The 22,406-nt window shown below is 30.4% G+C and overlaps 2 protein-coding genes across 2 annotated transcripts; both read right to left on the bottom strand.

The window, feature by feature from the left end:
• Positions 1–2,035: 2,035 nt before the first annotated feature.
• On the bottom strand, positions 2,036–2,875 carry LOC120176340 (3-dehydrosphinganine reductase TSC10B-like). The gene is made up of 2 exons (XM_039182780.1): positions 2,470–2,875; positions 2,036–2,198 (listed from the first exon to the last, which is right to left on the bottom strand). The coding sequence occupies exons 1-2, from the start codon at positions 2,865–2,867 to the stop codon at positions 2,141–2,143; spliced, it is 456 nt and encodes a 151-aa protein (XP_039038711.1). The 5' UTR covers positions 2,868–2,875; the 3' UTR covers positions 2,036–2,140.
• Positions 2,876–13,321: 10,446 nt separating this feature from the next.
• LOC120176362 (probable LL-diaminopimelate aminotransferase, chloroplastic) lies at positions 13,322–16,110 on the bottom strand. Its single transcript, XM_039182800.1, has 4 exons — positions 16,070–16,110; positions 14,048–14,321; positions 13,755–13,961; positions 13,322–13,681 (listed from the first exon to the last, which is right to left on the bottom strand). Exons 1-4 carry the CDS (start codon positions 16,108–16,110, stop codon positions 13,322–13,324), a joined length of 882 nt encoding a protein of 293 aa, XP_039038731.1.
• Positions 16,111–22,406: the final 6,296 nt, after the last annotated feature.

Consider the following 22,406-nt stretch of genomic DNA (forward strand, 5'->3'; position numbering starts at 1 on the left):
ATATAATCAAAAGTAAGCAATAAGGATCGAAATGTTACCTTAAAATTTAAACTTACCCTTTTCGTTGAAAAGACAACTGGAAATTATCTTAGCCTGACTCACTTACCTGTGTCCCCAGCGGAGTCGCCAAGCTGTCGCAACCGTCTTTCAGTTGGGCCCCAGAATTGGGCTTCGACTTAGGAAAATAGATTGGAGTCGCCACCGATCATTTATTTAAAAATAAATGGGTTGATCGGATACCCTATTTCTTACCTGATCTGCATCTTACCAGAAATATGTCGGGCTCGGGAGTCGGTTACGGTCAAGGAAGGATTAGCACCCTTGAACCGCCCTTTCGGTACTACGTAATTTCCAGTTGTCTTAATTAAGAAAAATAACAAGTTAAATTAAAAGGTAAAATTTCGACCCCAATTACTTACCCTTTATTGATTTGAAAATATCCTTAAAAAATCGAGAAATGTGTTAGATAAACAAGGTAAATAAAACAAATAAGGTAAAAGGGAAAAATAAAATAAATAAAATAAATAAATAAGATAAAGAAAAAATAGTAAAGTAATAATTATATATAGTAATATTTGAAAAAGGAAAAAAAATATATATATATACATCAAAGTATTAAAAATAGAAAAGTTACCCTCTCACTTCACCGAAAGTGAGGGGCTTTAGTCAGAAATAAGACAAAAAAATGGATCCTCTAGGTTAGTAATATATAATATAATGTTTAATAATAATAATGATAAAGACACAAGATTTTTTTTAAAAAAATAATATAATAATAATAAATAAATAAAACGAAAATAATATATATATATATATAAAAGTTATAAGATATATTATGTAAATAAAAAAAATTATCAAATAAAAATAATTAAGAATATATATATATTAATAATAGGTATATAAATCAACCATTAAAAGTATAAAAAATATATGACTAGATAAAGATAATTACAATATATATAATAATAGATTTATAAGTAGAATATTAAAGAATATATATATATATATATATATACACATATAATAATAATAACATAAATAATAAAAATAAATGAATAAAATATCCATATAATAAATAAAGGGACTAATATAGATTTTTTAAAAAGCTCTTCCCCTCCTTTAACCGAAAATCAAACCGGTTTTTCAAAATAAGCCTCGGGGTAGATCTAGGTTCGAAACTTCGAAACCCTACCCATTTTGGTCATCGGCGCAGCCCACGTTTTGGGTTATTCGAACCAAATCTCAAGAAAAATAACGTGCACATGCAAAAGAAAGAAAAAAGAAAATGCTACCTTTTATTTCCTTTTCGAATCCTTTACAATAGCTTTGCCTTTGTATCTTCCCGTGCTTTCCTCTATGTTTTGTGTGTAAATCGTGTCCTCAAATGGTGAGTTACAATGGCTATATAGAGTGCTTGTAGATCCTATCTTTAGGAATTTAAATAATAGTAGAACTCTATCCTATTTTTTGAATCCTAACAAAATTCTATCCTATCTTTAGGAGTTTGAATTCTAGTAGGACGAAAATGTATGTTGACAGTGACCAAGTATTTGACTCTATAAATAGAGATTATGTATTAAACTTTAGGGTTAAGTGAGAGAGAATTATTTTAGTGAGATGAAATCATTTTTTGAGATTTCTGTAACTTTTAGAGTTTATGTTACAGAGATAATTTTGTAGGGATGTTGAAATAGTGTTTCTGGGATCCATCCGGTTTTGGTATTTATTTTGGATTTTAGGATACATGTGATATCACGTATTTGTATTTTTCATATTTATTCATCTCGCTCGTGGAAGTAGCCAAGGGTGAACCACGTTAAATCTTATTTTTTTGTGTATGTCTTATTTTATGTTGATATCGCTTTGGTTATTTTTTTGCTCTCAAATTCCTAACATAAAATTTTGATATATAATTATTAATTGTATTAAAACTAAATTAATTTTAAAAAATAAAAATTTAATTTAATTTAATTTGAAAATGAAAGAATAAGAATTAAATTGATAAAATATAATTATTAAGATTAAAATTGTGCTTATAAAAAAACCATACCTCGTTGAATACCCGGAGTTTCAGTAAGGGGAGGGAAAACCACAGAGACATGAATATTATTCACCAAAACTTCCTGTTGCAATACTTCTGCTAATCCTCGAAGTCCAAATTTGGTGGCCGAATATGCCGTAGCACCATATGCACCCACCTATATTTATCATATTTTGTACATCATCAAAAAGAGCAACTTAAACTACAAATTTATATTTTTTATTTTTCCAAATGAAAAAAAAAAACCATTCAAGACTAATACGTCATTTGATTATTATTTAAAGAAAAATTATTTTTAGGTTGTTCGTTTATTTGCATAAAAATGGAATTTGTCATAATTAAGAAATTATTAAAACCTTTTTCTTTTGTTTTGCATAATATAATTGTTAAAAGCTAAAAGGTGGCAATTAAGCTGCAATTTATTAAACCTGGCCGGAGATTGAAGACACAAGAGCAATGGAGGCAGCCCCTTTGTGTTCTCTATCATTCTTTTCATCGACGGCAAAGCAGCTTTGATGACATTGAAACTTCCCATCAGGTTCACGTCTATCATCGACTTCACTACATCTAGTTCTTGTGTCTCAAGCTCCTCAACATAGTACACCCCATGGTTCACTACTAGAACATCAATGGGGCCGGCCTTATTTACAGCACGCTCAACGGCAACGTAGTCACGGACATCGGCAGAAAAGATCGACACCTCGACATCGCAAGCTTCACAGATTGATTGTTTGGCCTTTTCGAGCTGGTCCAGGGAGCGAGCCAGAAGGGAAATGCGTGCTCCCTCCGATGCGGCTTGTTTGGCAATGGCTAGGCCGATGCCCATTGAACCGCCTGTTACGAAAACGAGGCGGCCTTTGATAGGTATTTTAAACGGGCGGGGCTGAACTATGAAATACATTAGGAGGAGGAGAACGGGTAGGAGGAAGAGACCGAGGAGCAACATTGAAGTTAGTTTAGGGAAGAGAAATAATTAATGTTATGCAAGAATCTGTGCATATTGCACACGTATATAGGTTCAACTGTATTAACATTAGTAAATTAATTTTAGGGTAAAGTATAGTAATGGTCATTGAACTTTTCTAAAGCATTCATTTAGGTCCCCCAACTTTTAAAACTTGCAATACAGTCCCCCAACATTTAGTCCGTTTGCAATATGGTCCCCCCAACAGTTACGTTAGGGACCATATTGCAAACGGACTAAATGTTAAGGGACCATATTGCAAACAAACTAAATGTTGGGGGATTATATTGCAAGTTTTAAAAGTTGGGGACCTAAATGAAAGCTTTAGAAAAGTTCAATGACCATTACTATACTTTACCCTTATTTTTATTAGGTGGTTATGTATTGATATGTTTTTGATATGTTAGTTTTATATTCATGTTGTAAGTTATATAAATTGATAAGTATGTCACCTATGTGTGGTGCGTTATTATAGTTGGTAAGCATACAATAGGTAAAAGTAAGAGGTGTAGTGTTTTGTATGTTAAAGATATGTTTTGAATATATATATTTGCTATGTATGGTGATGGATTTTGTATGATTCACCATGTATGAGTATGTTGTTATGTTTATATTCTAATTTTAGTAGTGATAAATATTGTATATGACTTGCTCGATGGAAAATTTTATTGCATATTTGGTGTGTAATTAATTGATGTACAACCGAAAAGATGGGTGTAAGTGTGATGTGTTGAGTATGATTCTATGTGCATTTTATAGTCATGGCATATCCACATATCTTATACTAAATTTCATAAGGTTTAGGAGTGATTTGGGTCATCCGAGATTCATCCAAAGTGCTTAAAATATTATTTCTTACACAATTTCAATATTTTGAAGCATTTATGTATTAGTTCCTCAATTTTGATGAATTTTATAAATAAAAAAGTTCTTAAATGATTTAATTTGACTAGGGAATTTTATAATAATAATAAAAATGCTATAAGTATAGGATAAGTATTTAAAAGCTTTCAGTGACATCTTATTTCTTAGGTTATTGGTTCATTTTTTATTAGGAGTAAAATTTTACTTCCTCCTTTTCTTTAGTATAAATTGTTCAGTATAAAAGAAAAAAGAAATCGGAGAGTATTGATATTAATTGATGAGATAAATATTAAAAGTGTATATGAATTTAGTTCAAATATGTAATATAGTACATAAATTATAATAATATACAATTATATATAATAAACTCCAATATTAATTTTATTTGTACACATAAAGTTTTGATTTCTATTCAATTGTATATATTTTAAAAAGTAGTTATATATATTTTCTATATTAGATAAATAAAATTATTTTTGCATACAATGTATGAACATAAAATAATATTACATTGATAACTATATTAATACTTTTAATAAATATAATAATATTAACAATTTATGAAATTAAATTGGGATTTTATGTATATAATTGTATAAACTTCAAATCATGTATCATTTTATATATTTAACCGAAGCTCATATATAATTTTGGTATTTATCCCTATCAAAATATTAATATAATGTTTATTTAAAGTATAAAATTATTGTAAATTATCTTAAGTTTTATGAGCCAATTACTTCGTTAAAGTCTTGAAATATATTTACTTCTATTTATGGTGATTTTGTCACTACATCAAACATTTAAAGTAAAATAATGTTGTATCTTTAAAGAAGATTGTTAGGGAATTATTGTAATATAAATTTTAGGGTAAAGTATAGTAATGGTCACTGAACTTTTCTAAAACATTCATTTAAGTCCCCAAGCTTTTAAAAATTGTAATACAGTTCCCCAACATTTAGTCCGTTTGCAATATGGTCCCCCAACAGTTACGTCAGGGACCATATTGCAAACGGACTAAATGTTGAGGGACCATATTGCAAACAGAGTAAATGTTGGGAGATTGTATTGCAAGTTTTTAAAGTTGAGGGACCTAAATGAAAGCTTAAAAAAAGTTCAGTGACCATTACTATACTTTACCCTTAATTTTATGTATTTCTATAATATGTATTTATTTAATATGTTTTTATTTAATTTTCAAAAATATATTATATTTATTTATTATGACGTGAACAGGATGCCTAACAAAGAATCAATACTGATAACCAACAGGGGTTGGTTCAAGTCGTAAGTAACTTGATATCGTTTAAACAAAGTCTCGAATTTGAGTCATTGTGTATGCAGAAAAAAAAAACACTGATAATCATTTATGAGATTAAAAGAATAAAAGATGCCTTTTTCTATTTAATTATTATTAAATCCAAAAAATGAGGATTCTTCTCGGGATCTTATGAGGTGTTATACTCCAACAACGAGCAAAGCAGGTGAAACAACTCGTTTTGAAATATAAAAAAATTATAATCCTCATATAGAAGGCAGATGATAGTGTTTATGCAGTCAATTAAATCTTCTTCTAACTACCGTTGATAGGGGTTATATATTATAATCAAATATAGAATATACTTATTTTTTTAATTTGAGATTATTAAATTTATTTTGTGAAAAAAAGAAAATTATTAAATTTATCTTTAATCAATTATTTATTATTTTATTTATTTGAAAATTATTCTTTTTGTATAGCATGAAGTTTATACTAACAACAATGATTAAGATATAATAAAATAATATACAACATATCAAGGGCGAAACTAAGAAATGATTATATCAGAGGTTAAAGTATTTTATTTTTCGTATTTATAATTTTTTTAATTTGAAAAGGATTGGTAAAATTTTCTTTCTTTATTTTTAAAATTTTATATTTTTAATATTAATTAATATTTAATAAAAATAATGGACGGAGTCAAGGCTCCCCTTGGCACCATGATGTTCTGTCCTTGATGTCAACACGAATTTTAAATAAAAAATATATGCACATGTTATTGTCCCAAAAATACATATATACATAGTGGCTGAAGGTATAAAGGACTAGTGGGCATCATGATCTCTCCAGAAAAATATTAAAAAAATAAAATATAACAGTGTGTGTATATACATATTGTTTGAGTAATAGGAATAGGCTGACGTGGCTTACGTTTTTAAGGGGTAGTTTTGTTTATTATTAAATGGAACCATTCTCATTCAGCTTTGAATGCTAAACTGTTTAGCATTCAATATGTTTGATTCTCACATCTAAATGAAAACTATGCTAAATGAAACATCAAAACACTACTGAATGATTAAGCATTAAAGTACATTCTGAATCATTAAGCACCCGTTATTTTACCATAATATTTTTTTTCACATGTTGTCTTATTAAAAAATCATATCTTATAATATAATAAATCATTATGAAGGTAAAAATGAAAATATTTATAATTTAGATTGTACATTCAGAAACATTATTAAACAACATGTCATATTCAGAGTCAATTCATACAGAACCTTTGAATCATTCAGACTATTAAATCATTCAGCACTTAATCATTTTATTTTAATAAACAGCCCCTTAGTCTGCTGTAATTATGTTTCAGCTGCTGGCCTTTTCTGTTGTATTTGTGCTATATAAAGGACCTGGTATTCTGTATTTGGTTAAGGCTAAATGAAAATACAATTTGTTCAATATTGCGTTAATATTTTAGTTTAGTTTAGTTTAAAGACTTAACCGTCTTCTCTACTGTTTGGATTGTTTTGATATTCCGGTCATTGGAGTTTATGCTTTTCTTATATATATATATAACGGTGGAAGGTTTACAAAAATAGTGGAGGATATGGCCCAAAAATATTTAACAAATTTAAAAATATATTATAATATATATTAAATTATTAAGTTCAATTCTATAATATCGTGTATAATAAGTTATTAAATTTGATTAACTCAAAAAATATATATATTTTTAAAATTTAAAACTCATTTAAATATTATTTATTTTTTGAAAAGTTAACAATCACTTTTTGTAGTATTATTTTATTTTTAAATGAATAAAAATTTATTTTTTTATTATTTCTGATTTTAAGATATAAAAAATTATTTATGTTCTTTTATGATTAGTTGTTCATATTCTTTAAGTTGAAGACTTCAATCAAGTATTCAAGTATTGGACTTTTAGTTTCATTTAAATTAAAGGTAATTTTTTTAATATTTTTAATTCAATTTTTATTTTTATTTTTATTTCAAATATTTATATTTTTTCTTAAATTTTTATTTCCGATAATGAAAAAATAGACACACAAATATATATATATATATATATATATATATGGAAATATTTTAAAATACATCTAAATATCTTGATTATATAAATATAAATTTTGAAATTTATTGTTTAAGTTTGTATAGTGTGTGAATTTATTATAAAATTAAATTAATATATTTTTATAATTATATGTTATAGATTGTGTAAAATCATAAACAAAAAAAAGACTAGATTCTATTGTAAAAAAATGATTAGATTCCTTTTTCATAAAAAAGATGTTGATAGCATAGAAATTAAATGTTATAAAAAAACTCAAAACTTGGGCATTATATTTGTATTTAATTTTCCTTTTAAGTCTTCGGTTGTTGAGGTTAAAGACGTTAATATTTTATTTATAGCACGTGATCCTAGGTTACATAAGCCAATATAGGAATATTCGGTTAATTAACGAGATAAATTTTAATCAATATACATAAATTCTTTTATTAATATGATAATTTGATATATAGTTTACATTGATAGAAGTATTAAGATATTTTAACTAGTATACGTATGTTTTTTTAAATAGCCACCTCAAAAATTAATGTTGAGTTTCACTATTGTATACACATGAAGATTAGAAAGTTTAAATTTTTTCAACAATGACGACTTGATCTTATTAATAATGGAAGGAATTAAAATTACAACACATAAAAATAAAGAGATAAATTTGGAACAATAGTCTCCAAAATACTCAAACAAAAGTAAATAACAAACCTAAAAATACGAAGAAAATTAAAAGCTTCAATTGAGAATGACAACCAATATCAAAACCCAATAACCTTCATACAAACTCTGTGTCTCTGTCGAATGAGACTCTTGATGAAATGATAAAGGAGTGAAAAGTGAACCAAATAATCTGGCAGACTACTTCGCTACACAATTCAGATTACATCGGCAAACAACCTTTTACCAAAATAGGAGATCTGACTATACGTGACCACCGACTAACCAATTAGAAAATAAATGTTGTGATAGTTTATGTACAAGATCCAAAACAACTGAAAAAGTATGTGAAAAATGTATCAAAAATATGAGGATCGTTCCACAAGAGCAGAGGAATCGCATGTCACAAGAGTAGAGAAAAATCATGTCACAAGGATAGATATATTTATTCAAAATTAAAAAGACTCAAGAAAAAAATAATGGCATAATATAAAAATAAGAAAACTAGTATTAAGATTGGTGTCGGTGGCGGTTAAACAAAGATCAAAGAGAAAGAAGAAGGTGGCACAAAAATATTGAAACAAAATTAGGTTGAGGGAAAAGAGAGGGGCTAGGGTTTAAAATAAAATGATAGAAAAAATCAATTTAAATCAATTAATAAAGATTAGAATGATATCGCAGTTACTTTAACTAAGATGAGCTGTAAGAAACCTTTTAGCAATCCATACACATACACCTTCTGTCATTATAACTGATTCTCTAGTGCTTGTATCTTAGTATTAAGATTAAGGTATCACATACACTTTAACTATTATTAGGATTATGGAATTCTCAAATTACACATGAACTTTTATGATTCTTTAAAAAGTTTGTATCCTAATTTAAGAGATCAAAATTTTCAATAATAAAATATTTTAATATATTAATTGATAAAAATACATGTTCCCATCTAGTTTTTACTCTTAAAGGTCTGACATAATATTTTTTTTGTTACACTGACATAACATATTTTATGTTTTCAGTTTTATATAAAGTTTCTTTATTTACAATTTTAACAAATATCATGTTTATTTACTTTTTAAAATTTTAACAACACTTTAAAGATATTTATCATTGTCCTAAGACATCGTTTATTGTAACACCCATAACATGTATACATCTCGAAAATATGAGTTAAAGATGTTACAACAACTGATCATAGACACTTAAAAGTTTGTTTCATTTCAAAAACTTTCCTTTTTTAACTTTAAACTATTTCATCAATCGTGTAAAATCATAAAATAATATTTAAACGTTCAAAACGAATCCAGTTTTAAGCAATAATTAGGCAATTTAATGCTATATTCATAAACTGTTTAAAAACCTGCCAAAATATTGCTTAATTAGAAACCATTTTAAAAACATAAACGTACTTATGTATATTCTATTCAATTATGTCAACAAGTGTTAGCACAAGTGGTTGAGATTCAGGAATTTGAGCTTGTAAGGCTAAGTTCAAATCCCACCACCGTCACTCTTGGTGGGCAATCTGTAAAGTTCTATGTAAATCTCAATTGGGTCTTAGGTATGTCCTGGCCCTAGACTGGGGGAGCCACCCCTGACCTAAACTTTTGTGTATAAAAAACGATATATACTATTAATTATAAATACAAATATAACTAAACTAATAAAAAATAAATGGTCCTAGTTTACTATTACATACCATTTAAAACAATTCTGATAAAGCAACATACAAATATAATATACATGCTCAATAGGCTCCTCACTTCACGTTCCTTTCTCTATTTGAACCTACGCTTGAAAATTGTCACGAGCTAAGTAAAACTCAGTGAGGCAGTAACATTACTAACGTAAGGGAAAAAACATTAATATTATAATGTAATATAGACATAAAACTGTAATTTAAAGGAAAAAATTAAAACTTTCAAACCGAGCTATTTAAGTCGTTTTCCTCTTGAAAACCTGAAAATCATTATCTCATGATTTTTGATAAAATAACGTAAGTCAACATTAAAATATAACAAATAATTCTTATTCTTTTCATTCATACATATTTTAGAACTTTCATTTCATTTACATATTCTTTTCTTTCATATATTTGTAGTAACTTTCACATTTACTTTTATAGCCCAATGTATATGCAAGATAATGCAAGGTACGTGAGCCAGACGAGTGTGCACAATAAGCACTTCAGTGCTAACATCGTAATTAGAATATGCACTCCAAGTCATTCATATCATTTGCACCAACGGTGCTACACATAATGTACACAAATGTACCAGATCATAATCATAATCACTCCACCTCATGACATGCCAATTGTACCTACGCCTCTCAATGCAACATACAATGGGCTTTCAGAACATATCTTATTTGTTTCATAATCAATATTTCAAATTCAGAATTATTATTATTTTATCATTGTCAAAATAGAACTTGGGCAGTTCATACCCTAAGTCATCCATAAAACATTTATATAAACATTATGAAAATAATCCATAATTAAAATAGAAAACATACTTGAAAAATAATGAGATTAATTTATCGCAAGTCGTCCTCGTTAAAAAAACAAACAAACTGTACTCACTTTGACACTTTATGAATCAAAATTATAAGCCTTACTAAGCTTTGAGTTTAGTCCCTTGCTTTCGATTACTTCAACTATAAAATTTATCTAAATTTCATACTTTGACAGTTTGCACAACCTTCAAAAAGTATTATTTTGTATTAATCTACATACTTAAAAATTATTTTGTTTGTACCTTTGGAAACTATACTTGAATAAAAATCTAACCATATAAGGAACTTCTCTTAGTTCAACTTGTACAATTTATAGCAAATTTTCAAAGCTAACTTACATAAACTATTTTGAGCAGAATGTGTTGCTCTATTGTCTAACATATTCTCAATTAAAAATTCATAACTTTTTGTGTACACCTCGAAATTAGTAGACGTTTATTTTAAACGAAACTAGACTGATGTAAAAATCCAACGGTATAGAGTTCATCTTCTAATCACTTCTGTATAATTTATAGTGATTTTCTAAACTTATTGTTCAAATCAAAATTTCTAGACACTTACCTTAATTAGCGTCCGCTTATTCCATAATGATATTAGCTTACCAAATGAACTTATATGCATAAATCACAAATCAAATAATATTTAGGAGTCACTTCTTCCTATAGTAACTTCGTCACTGGCTCATCGCAAGCCAATGTTCGTTCAATAACATAAGTAAATATACACTCACCTTTGCCACACTATTGAACATTTTTTACGATAATCTTCTCAATCCCGCACTTTTTCCTTCCCTTTCAAGTTACTTGGATCACTAGATTTATCATGGTATGACGACGTCATATAATAACATAAAATATTCAAATTATATGTTAGTATTGAACTAACATAATCTAAGCTTAAATATAGGATTCGATAGAAATAAAATCGATGCCTAAATCAATATGAAACTAAATCATATTTCCATTATAATTTCAAACTTCTCAAAATATTCATTCAATTCCAAAAATATATTTATTGTCATCGTAAACCCTTCCAACTTTTTCCAATTCCACAATCAAGCCACAAATTATGAATTCTTTCTAGAATTCACCTTAACTTTTCCATTAACTTCATAATAACACTTCACCATTATGATCATTTCACCTTAATTACTAAAATTTCCAGCATCTTAATAAGATCCTCAAATCAATACTCTAACATTCCCAAACTTGAAATTTCATCCCAAAGTTTCTTAGACTTTTCGAATTCAACCATCCATCTTTATAAACTTGTAATTAAATCCCAACTCAATATTTAAATTCAAAAATTAGTGTACAAAAATAAATTTCCAGCATTTTAAGTTATTGTTTAAAATAATGCCAACACATTTTCAAACTTACAAACAAGTCCCCTAATTTATAGGACTTTTCGAATTCCACCATAAAAATTTACCAAATTTATAATTTGGTTCCAATCAACTTTCTAACTTAAAATTCCAGCATTTCAATATTAAAAATTAACATTGAACACCTACATTTTCACATTTATGCAATAATGTCCCACAATTCTGAAAACTTGCTAAATAGCCCTTTTACTAAGCTTCCAAATTGATCTCCAAATCACATAGAACACTTCTAATATCAATTCTAGATCATAGGAAAATTTTCACTATCCCCCCGCAAATTATCCCCTATGGTTGAATGCTTCATATTCTCTAGGGTAGACTCTTTGTTCAATTTCAATCATGAATTCAACTTCTTTACAACAAATGCATGTTATTATATTCATCACAACATCAAATTGCATCAAAATCCAATCTTTCCTTAAAACCCTAGCATGGATGAATCAACTACTAGGCTTTACAAATCATTTTAATTATCACACATGCCTTAGAATAAATCTTCAACATAAAAAACATAATAATCTTTCATCAATCATTCAAAATACATAAACCCTAATTCTCAATCTCATGAAATAGGCATGTTCACCATGTAATACCTATACCAAATGATAGAGAATTTCATGTAGATTAATTCTCTATCTAATAAATTAATCCAAAAATCAAGTATATAGCTTCAAAAATCAAAAATTAAATTTACCTTGGGGAGCTATGGTGGATTCGACCAAGAGAGCGTTTGAAACTAAAAATTTCTTTTTCTTGAATAATCTAGTATGATTTAATCATACACTTAGCTTAAAATCAATATAATTGAATATTAAATTCAATTAATGAGAATTTCCATTTTTACCATTAATGAACCTTGATAATTACTAAATGTCATTACATTATCCTCCACTAAAATATTCCATAGTCAAAGATAAACAAATTTGGCTTTGTCTTTCTACTTTGGCCATACAATTTTTAAAAAGTGCATTTTAGTCACTAAATTTCCATTGTTTGGCCAAATCTGAAAAAAAAAAATTACATTGTTTAACTAAATTTCTCTAATCTAAAATATGGAAATAATATTTACAACCCTTATCTATCATTTTTCAAATTTTCGTAAAATTTTGATTCAATCCCTAAACTTTTGGTCCCTAAACTTTTATAAAGTGTATATTTTATCCACCAAACTTTCAAAACTTACATTTTGGTCATTAACCAAAATTTGGGGCATTACATTTATAAATTTATTTTTTCTTATTGTGGTGTGCCAAATAATAACGTAAAAATTAATAAGATATAATTATATTTATATTTAAATAGAGAAGAGTTAGTGTATTTTTCATTAAACTAGATAAGTATTTTTCAAATGCTAGGGTAGATGAAATTTTAATCAAACCTCAAAGGTCTGTGTACTTTTCTCTATAAAATATAATACATAGGATAAATGAAAGAAAAAAAGTTATTTAGTATGTTTGATTTAACATTATGGTAAGAATTTAACATTCCTTCAACTTTGGAGACGTAAAAAAAAAAACTGAAAAATTCCCAGGAACATTGATTGGACAAAATCATTGTAATATAGAGATTAAATTCCCCCCCCCCTTTCCTCTTTCATCTTTTTGGAAATCAAATTGCACATATAGATACAATTTGAGTCGCCTTGAAGCCTCTAAAATGTGTTCTCTTTGGCCAAATGCACTGATTCTAATATACCCTTCGCCCGCAGGACCAAATCCCCTGCCTGGAACTGTCACTATGTTTGTTTTCTTGAGAATTTCAGTGAATACACTCCAGGAACTTGATCCTGGAAAGTGTAGCCATATATATGGTGCATTCTTCCCACCATACACATTCAAATCAAGTGATTCAAATCCATCAACCATAATTTTCGCATTCTCCATGTAGTAGTCAATGACATTACATAGTGCCTTCAACCAGGGGAGAAAAATGAACAATGCCGGGTTCGAGTAATATAAACTTTTCTCCAAAAGAGTGATTTACCTGGTAGCCATTGGTTGAAAGGCATGCAAGGCCTCCAGCCTGAGCAATACTTGATGCGCCATTAAAGCAAGTGCAAACAATGCGGTTGAAATCCTTTATAACAGGGAATCCGTTGGAGTATTTGAGCTCTTCAGGGACCACTGTCCATCCAAGTCTCACTCCTGTAAAACCAGCAAATTTGGAGAGGGATGAAATTTCAATGGCAACCTGCAATGAAACAAAGCCCTTGTCCACGTTAAGATTTGCATCAAATCTAGCTAATAAACTAAGACGGTCAAATAAAACTGACCAACCTCTTTGGCACCAGGAATCTCAAAGATCGACCTGGGGCTTATATCTCTGATATAAGCAGAATATGAGGAATCATAAACTATGATCGACTCATTGGATTTTGCAAACTCAACCAGTTGCTTTAGTTGCTGCCTAGATGCGGCATGGCCCATGGGATTGTTTGGAGAACAAAAGAAAATGATATCGGTCCTTGGAATCACGGATAGATCGGGGAAGAAATTATTCTCAGGCCCACAGTTCATGTCGATGATGTTCCCATACTTGCCCGTTCCTCTTCTAACTCACATTGTTGAAAGTCAAGCAATGCACCAAATTAAAATCAAAGTTTGGCACTGCCGAGTATGCTTGTTTCAACAAAGTTTGGCACCGATTATGCTTGGTTCAAAGTTTGGTATAATTTTGTTAAAAATTTAAATGGGTTAATTACACTTTAGTCATTGGACTTTAGGGTATTTTCAAATATTAGTCCCTAAGCTTCAACTATAAATACCCTAGCTCATTTAGCTTCAAAATCATCCAAAAATCTCAAATCATTTCTTTCTCTCAATACTAGAGAGCTTTCTTGTGAGTAGTGAGTGTTTTGTAAACACCTGTAGTTGATCGACGCTTATACAAATCACCAGCATAATCGGAATCAACATATCCAACCATACACTGACCAAGTGCTTCATCCTGTTCAAAAACTAAACCAACATCCACGGTTTGTTGGAGATACCGTAGAATCCATTTCACAGCTTGCCAATGTCCTTCTCCAGGATCATGCATGTACCTGCTCACAACTCCAACTGCTTGTGAAATGTCAGGACGCGTACACACCATTGCATACATCAAGCTCCCAACTACATTAGCATATGGAACTTTTGCCATATACACTCGTTCTTCGTTAGTTTTAGGAGATAATTGAGAACTAAGTTTTAAATGAGAAGCCAATGGGATACTTATATGTTTGGTATTTTCATTCATGCCAAAACATTGTAATACCTTTCTCAAATACTGCTTCTTTGTTAAACAAAGCTTCCCTCTCTGTCTATCTCTGTTTATCTCCATACCAAGAATCTTTTTGGCCTCACCTAGATCTTTCATCTCAAACTCTTGATTCAACTGAGCCTTTAATTTGTCTATCTCCTTTTGACTCTTCGAAGCGATCAACATATCGTCAACGTATAAGAGAAGATAAATTAAAGATCCATCTTTGAGCTTTTGCAAATACACACAATGATCATATTTGCTTCTATTATACTTTTGCCTCCTCATAAAGCTATCAAATCGCTTGTACCACTGCCTCGGAGATTGCTTTAATCCATATAGCGATTTGTTCAGCTTACAAACCCATTTCTCATAACCACCATCTTTGTATCCTTCTGGATGTGTGATATAGATCTCCTCTTCTAAATCACCGTGCAAGAAAGCCGTCTTTACATCAAGTTGAGCTAGCTCCAAATTAAACTGTGCTACCAAGGCCAACAATATTCTAATGGAGGAATGCTTCACAACAGGAGAAAATACTTTATTGTAGTCGATTCCCTCCTTTTGAGCGTAGCCTTTAGCTACCAACTGTGCCTTGTAGCGAACATCTTTCTTGTTATGAGATCCATCTTTCTTTACAAATACCCACTTGCATCCAATGGCTCTTTTACCTTTCGGTAATTGTGCCAGTTTCCAAGTGTCGTTCTTTTGGAGAGATTGCATTTCTTCATCCATGGCACTTTTCCACTTATCACTTTCCAAGCTTTGTATTGCTTCTTGGTAAGTGATAGGGATATCATCATCAACAACTGAAAGAGCATAGGCCACCATATCAACAAATCGAGCAGGTCTACGAATTTCTCTCCTTGGCCTTGTAACTACAAGTGTTTCTGGTGTCTCTAATGGTTCTTGGGTTTGAACCTCTTCATCTTCTGATTCTTCTATTGGAGTTGAAGAATCAGCTGCATCAACTTCTGGGATCATCATCTGCTGAAACTCCACCTGTTTTGGAGTATGCTCCACCTGCTGCGGAGTACTACTTGTCTGGACAGCTTCACTTGTTACCTTCTTTACTAGGGCGATTCATCAAAGGGAACATCTCTTCTACAAATTATCTTCTTGGTGTCTAAACACCAAAGGCGGAATCCCTTCACTCCATGGGTGATTCCCATAAAGAGAGCCTTCTTTGCTCTCGGATCAGGCTTGGATTCCTTCACATGATAATAAGCAGTGGATTCAAATACATGTAAGGAATCATAATCAGTAGCAGGTTTTCCAGACCATACCTCCAATGGTGTTTTCCTCCTATCGCTGATGACGGTAGACGATTAATGAGATGGCCAGCATATGTCACAGCCTCAGCCCAAAATGCCTTGCCTAACCCAGCATTAGACAACATACATCGAACTTTCTCCAATAGTGTTCGATTCATACGCTCTGCCACCCCATTCTGTTGTGGTGTATGTCTAACAGTGAAGTGTCGAACAATACCATACTCATGGTAAACGTCAAAGAATGTGTCACTTTTATATTCCCCTCCATTGTCCGTCCTAAGACGTTTGATCTTTCTACCAGTCTGGTTCTCGATCATATTTTCCATTTCAGGAAATTTGAAGCACTTCATCTTTATACTTCATCGGATACACCCAAACTCTTCTGGAAAAGTCATCTACAAAAGTTACAAAATAATGGTTTCCTCCCAAAGACGATGTCTTTAAAGGACCCCATACATCTGAGTGAATATAATCTACAATACCATTTGTATTATGTATAGTGGTTCCAAACTTCACTCTCTTCTTCTTTCCCAGAACACAATGCTCGCAAAAGTTCAATTTGTAAGCCTTTGCACCTTTCAACAATCCTTTCTTTGCCAGAATTTGCAAGGATTTCTCTCCAGCATGTCCCAACCGCATATGCCATAACTGGGTTGCATCCAAATCATCACCTCCGGAAGCTGCTGCAACTGCTCCAATAATTGTACTACCTTGGTAGTAATACAAATTATTTTTCCTGATGCCCTTCATCATCACAAGTGCGCCATATGTGACTTTTAAAACTCCATCTCTCATATTGACTACTGAGCCTTTGGATTCTAAGGCTCCCAACGAGATGAGATTTTTCTTCAAACTGGGCACGTATCGGACATCTGTCAGAACTCTGGTTGATCCATCTTGATTCTTCAATCGAATTGAACCTATCCCAACAGTTTTACAGGCATTGTCATTGCCCATATAAACAACTCCTGCATTTAGTTCCAGTAAATCAGAGAATCACTCCCGATTAGGGGACATATGATAGGTGCAACCCGAATCTAATATCCACTCATCGGAATGGAATGTTGTTGATGAAGCAACCAATGATATGTCAGATTCATGTGCATCATGCTCTGCAACACATGCATCTGGAGCAACTTTTCATTTCTTCTTCAGCTTCGGACAATCTTTCTTCCAATGGCCTTTCTCATGACAAAAGGCACATTCATCTTTTCCAGTCTGGACTTCGACTTTGATCTCCCTCTCCACTTTGGCTTTTGACTTTTCGAGTGACCTCTTTCCACCATGGCCTCTGCTGCTTCGTACTTGCTCTCCTTCTTGGTTTTCTTCCTGAGTTCATAACTATACAAAGCAGCAGTTACATCTTTAAGGGTAACATTATCCTTACAATGAAGTAACGTTGTCTCAAGGTGCTCAAATTCATCTGGAAGAGATGACAACAACATCAAAGCCAAATCTTCATCTTTGAAGGTTTCATCCATGCCCAATAAGTCTTCCACTAGCTCATTGAACGCAGTGATGTGTTCATTCATACTGGTGCCTGGTTGATAATCAAATCTAAACAATCTTTTCTTCATGTGGAGATGATTCTGAGAGCTTTTCTTCAGGAATTTTTCCTCCAAAGCTTTCCACATCTTACTTGCAGAAGTCTCGTTCTTGTAGCCATACTTCTGCTCCCTGGAAAGACAAGATCGAATCGTGATGCATGCTTAACGATTGATTGTTCCCCATTCTTTCTCCTCCATATATTCGGGCTTTTCTTCCTCAATGGCGATGTCTAGACCTTGTTGGAATAAAGCGTCTAACACCTCGCCTTGCCACATGCCAAAATGACTGGATCCATCGAACAACTCCACCGAGAAATTTGCATTTGACATCACCCTCCTCACCGGTCCAGATGAAGAGCTTGATGTCTCAACTGATCCGTATTTTGGCATTTTAATTCTAACGAACAATATTCAATATCACGAACTGTATCTTTTCAGTAACGGAACCACTAGGATAACCTCAACCGAAGCTCTGATACCAATTATTGGGGAAAACGGGTTATTTCCCACACAAACGTAGTTTTAAAATTGACCTAAAATGTCAAGATTAAAACCACCAAAGGTTGCACAACGGATAAACCTGTCAAACTATTGAATATTGAAACACAATAGAAAAGAACCGAATAAAAAACAATAAAGGAGAGAACACACCAAATTTACGAGGTTCGACGAGAATATCGTCTACTCCTCGGGCACCACACCGGATGATAACTTCACTATATCGCCAATATTACAACAAATGGAATTCTTTGGAATTCCCAAAGTGGGAGAATGAAGAATACAAGAGGAAGAGAGAACTTGTTTTTGGGATGATTTCTAATGGAAATACTTAGGCCTATTTATAGTTGAGTTTCAAGAACAATATGTTCAAAGTTTGGCCACCTACCAAAGAATTTTCCAATGTGTACAAGTTAGCCACCAAATATGAAATTCACATGTTCAAAGTTTGGCCACCAACCAAGATGAAATTTCCAATAAGTTGGCCACCAACCAAGATGAAATTTCCAACTTGTCAACTTAATTTCTAGACAAATCTAACAGTTACAAATAGGGAAGAATTTGAAGGAGAGGTTAAAGAAGATTGATATGTCAAAGGATCGCATCCGTTTGGATGGGTTAGAATCACACATAACGGCAAAATCGGCGGTGCCAGAGGTGGCTTCTCTGTCGATTCAGGAAACCAAAAAGTTGTTAAGGGTGGCGCAGCTGGAAGTGGTGAAAACGAGGCTAAGGGAGACTAGCATAACCTGGATTTCTTATTTGAACTTTTTCATATCTGCGGAGAGAGTTGTTCGGATCCGGAATAAAGACTGCAGTTTGCTAAATTGTTAGATAAATCTAGATCCGTTATCGTTCTAGGAAACGTAGTCGTTTTACGTCCTGATCAGGTAAATAAATTTTCAACCTAATAATTATCACTTGAAAGTTTCATTTGCAGATGAGATTCTATGCTTATTTTGGCAAGGTTTTGGATCTGAGATTTCATTGAGAGAGTGCGCGAGAAGAAGAAGAAAAGAAGATGAAGAGAAGGAAAAAGCTATAATATTATAAAGTTATCAGAGTTAAGTGCCACATCAACAAAAATTAACGAGAGTTAACGACAATGACCAAAATGAAAACCAACTAAAAGTTTGATGATTGTATTGTAAGTTTCAAAAGTTTAGTGACTAAAATGCAAACGCCCTAAAAGTTTGAGGACTATTTATATACTTTACCATTATTTTATTTAGGAATTTGTTATTTTATTTACTAAGAACTCTCTATAGGATTTTTAGTTTAATTCTTTTATCTTTATTATCATATTTTATTTAGGAATTAATTATTTTATTTACTTTGAACTCTTGAGTTATAAATACCCCTTAAGTTCAAGGGTCAAAAGACAGATTGAAATTTAATTTTCCTTGGTTAATTATTGAAGTTCTTCTTTTCTTTTATCTTTACTTTTCTTTAATTATTTTCTTTTCATAAGGTTAATCATGATCCAATCCACACCTAGCTAAACTTTCCAAAGGCTTTTGCAAAGCACAATTTTAATCATGAGAATTGGGCTTTGATCTTCATTCCTTCACACTGTATTCTTCGATTTTCAGAAAATTGTGAGTGGCAATCGAACATTCCCTTAAAAGAAAGTGCACGTTGATTTGAAGAATGTTTTTGCTTGAAGTTTGGAAGTCAAGTCGGTTGGTTGTAATTTAACTTCTTGTGAACAAACTTAGTAGCAATCCGCTAAGGGGAATCAAGATCGAATTTGATTCTCGATGAGATATTATAACTCGAGTCGGATTTTTCCAAAACTTAAAGTTGATTTGGATCTAACAACAATAGACGTGGTTAGACCAACAATGACCAGATTTCAGAGATACACTTGGAAATTTCGGTTAACCTAAGAGAAGAGTTAGCTACATGGGTTACACCCTTTTGACTGTTATTGGCGTACCACACGAAGGAAAAATTTTATTTCGATAATCGATTAAAATTTGAGACTAAATAAAGCCTGAGGCTATATCATCTTGATTGAGTTCTTTTACTTTATTTGCTTTATTTATTTTCTCATTATTATTTATTTTTATTATTATATTACTTCCATTATTTTTAAACTCTTATTTTTAATTTTATAGTTAAAACCTAATGATCGAAACAAGTAAATTATTTAAATTTCCTTAGTCGTGGTATATCAACCTCTACTTCTTTATACTATCTTTATTATTTATTTGAGATTAGAGTATTAATTTATTTGGCAAATTCGACTCTTGTCACCATTTGTGTAGTTTATATTTTTTAATTTTATATATTCACTGTGATTTGTCAACAATCCATTAAAAACCTAACAACAATTAACCCTCAATGACCACATATTCATTAATTAAAAACGAAAGTGACACATCTTGATAAAATAAAAATGAAAGTGGCCAAATATTTTTTTTAATTCATTGGAAAAAATAAACAAAACATAGACGAAAGTAATCCATCGTATTATTAACACATAATTATATGTATGTTTTTTGTTTTCGAATAATTAATATAGATATCAACTTAAAGAGTTTGAATGCAAATGCATGGCGTATCATGGGCTTCAAAAGGTCAAGCAGCTTGCGGACGCTTACTTTATACAGGAATTTCCACTTGTGAAACACGTGTTTAAATTAATGCTTACTTTCAGTTCAAATATTTCATTTTTATATGACGTAAACGTAAATATATATTAGAATTTCAATAATTTATAATATATTCGTGATTAAAATCTGGATACTAGGTAATATAAATAATAAATTATTAAAAGATGTAAAATTAATGAAAAAGAGAAAAACAAAAGATAATTATAACGACAATAATTAAAAGTATAGGAAAAAAATTAAACCACTCTAGTGTAGTTTTTTAGAGTGAAAATTGGAATGGACCAATAATAGATATAATTTATTTTTTAAAAATAAATTATTAAGGTAACCTTTAAAATATTTATTGTTTATTTCATAGTTTAAATTTTATGTTTTTCCTAATTGATTAAGTATCATTGAGGTAGGTAACACTACACTCAGTCATGTATATTAGTATTTGAGTCATGTGTAAATGTGTGTACACAATTACTTGCAGGGGTATTCAAAAATACCTAATTCGAATTATTTGACTCGTCAATCCACTGACCTAATATAAAATTATCGATTATTTTAGAGATAAATATCCAGTTTTGCAGGTCGAGTACCCAACCTGTTATTTTTAGCGAGTTTTCGGATTGGGTTAGGTTCACAAAATTATCTTAATCAGGTATCGATCGATCTGTCGACCTGGCTCTCCTTTTTATTTTATTACTATTTTTACTTTAAATTAAAAATTTTATTTTTAATTTTAAAATTATTTTATCCTAACATTCTAAATCTCTAATTTTTTTCAAATTGTTTCATCTTAACATTTAAACTGTTTCTTAGCTTATTTATTTTATTCTTAAATTATTTTAACTTTAGTTGTAAATTTATATTTTATTTTTTATTTATTTAAATTATATAATTTCAATTTATAAATTTTATGTTTATATTATGTATTATAAACTTCTAAAATTTATGTTTTTTATGATTTTTTTTTCTAAAAAATCAATATAAATAAAATAAAATAAACATTAACTAGGAACACGTGACCCAAAAATACGAGTATCCGAGTTTTACGAGTACCCAATTCACATGTACTTGCCTTTCACTGACCAGATCATGGGTAAAATTTTTGTAACCCAAAAATTTCGGGTACTTGACATTTTGGATACCCTACAATGTAGGTAACTGAATTTGAACACCCTTAATTACTTGTAATGAAGCATTTAAATAAATATATCATACATATAAAATTAAATAAAATATGATTTATATGTCTAACGAAAATATGTTTTTTTTAAATTTAATCTAATATTTAGACTTATATTAAGAATCCATCCATAGAGCTTAAGAATACAAATTTTGCAGCGAAAAAAATAGTAGAAAGTGGAAACCAAACTTAAATTAATTATATTTATGGATTATTATGTCTCCGAAATTTCTATTTTGACTGTGGTATATGAAATTAATTATTATTGGGTGATAATTATAATA

This window comes from Hibiscus syriacus, unplaced genomic scaffold (genome assembly GCF_006381635.1).
Source record: "Hibiscus syriacus cultivar Baekdansim isolate YM2019G1 unplaced genomic scaffold, ASM638163v2 tig00112236_pilon, whole genome shotgun sequence".
NCBI classification, from domain to species: domain Eukaryota; kingdom Viridiplantae; phylum Streptophyta; class Magnoliopsida; order Malvales; family Malvaceae; genus Hibiscus; species Hibiscus syriacus.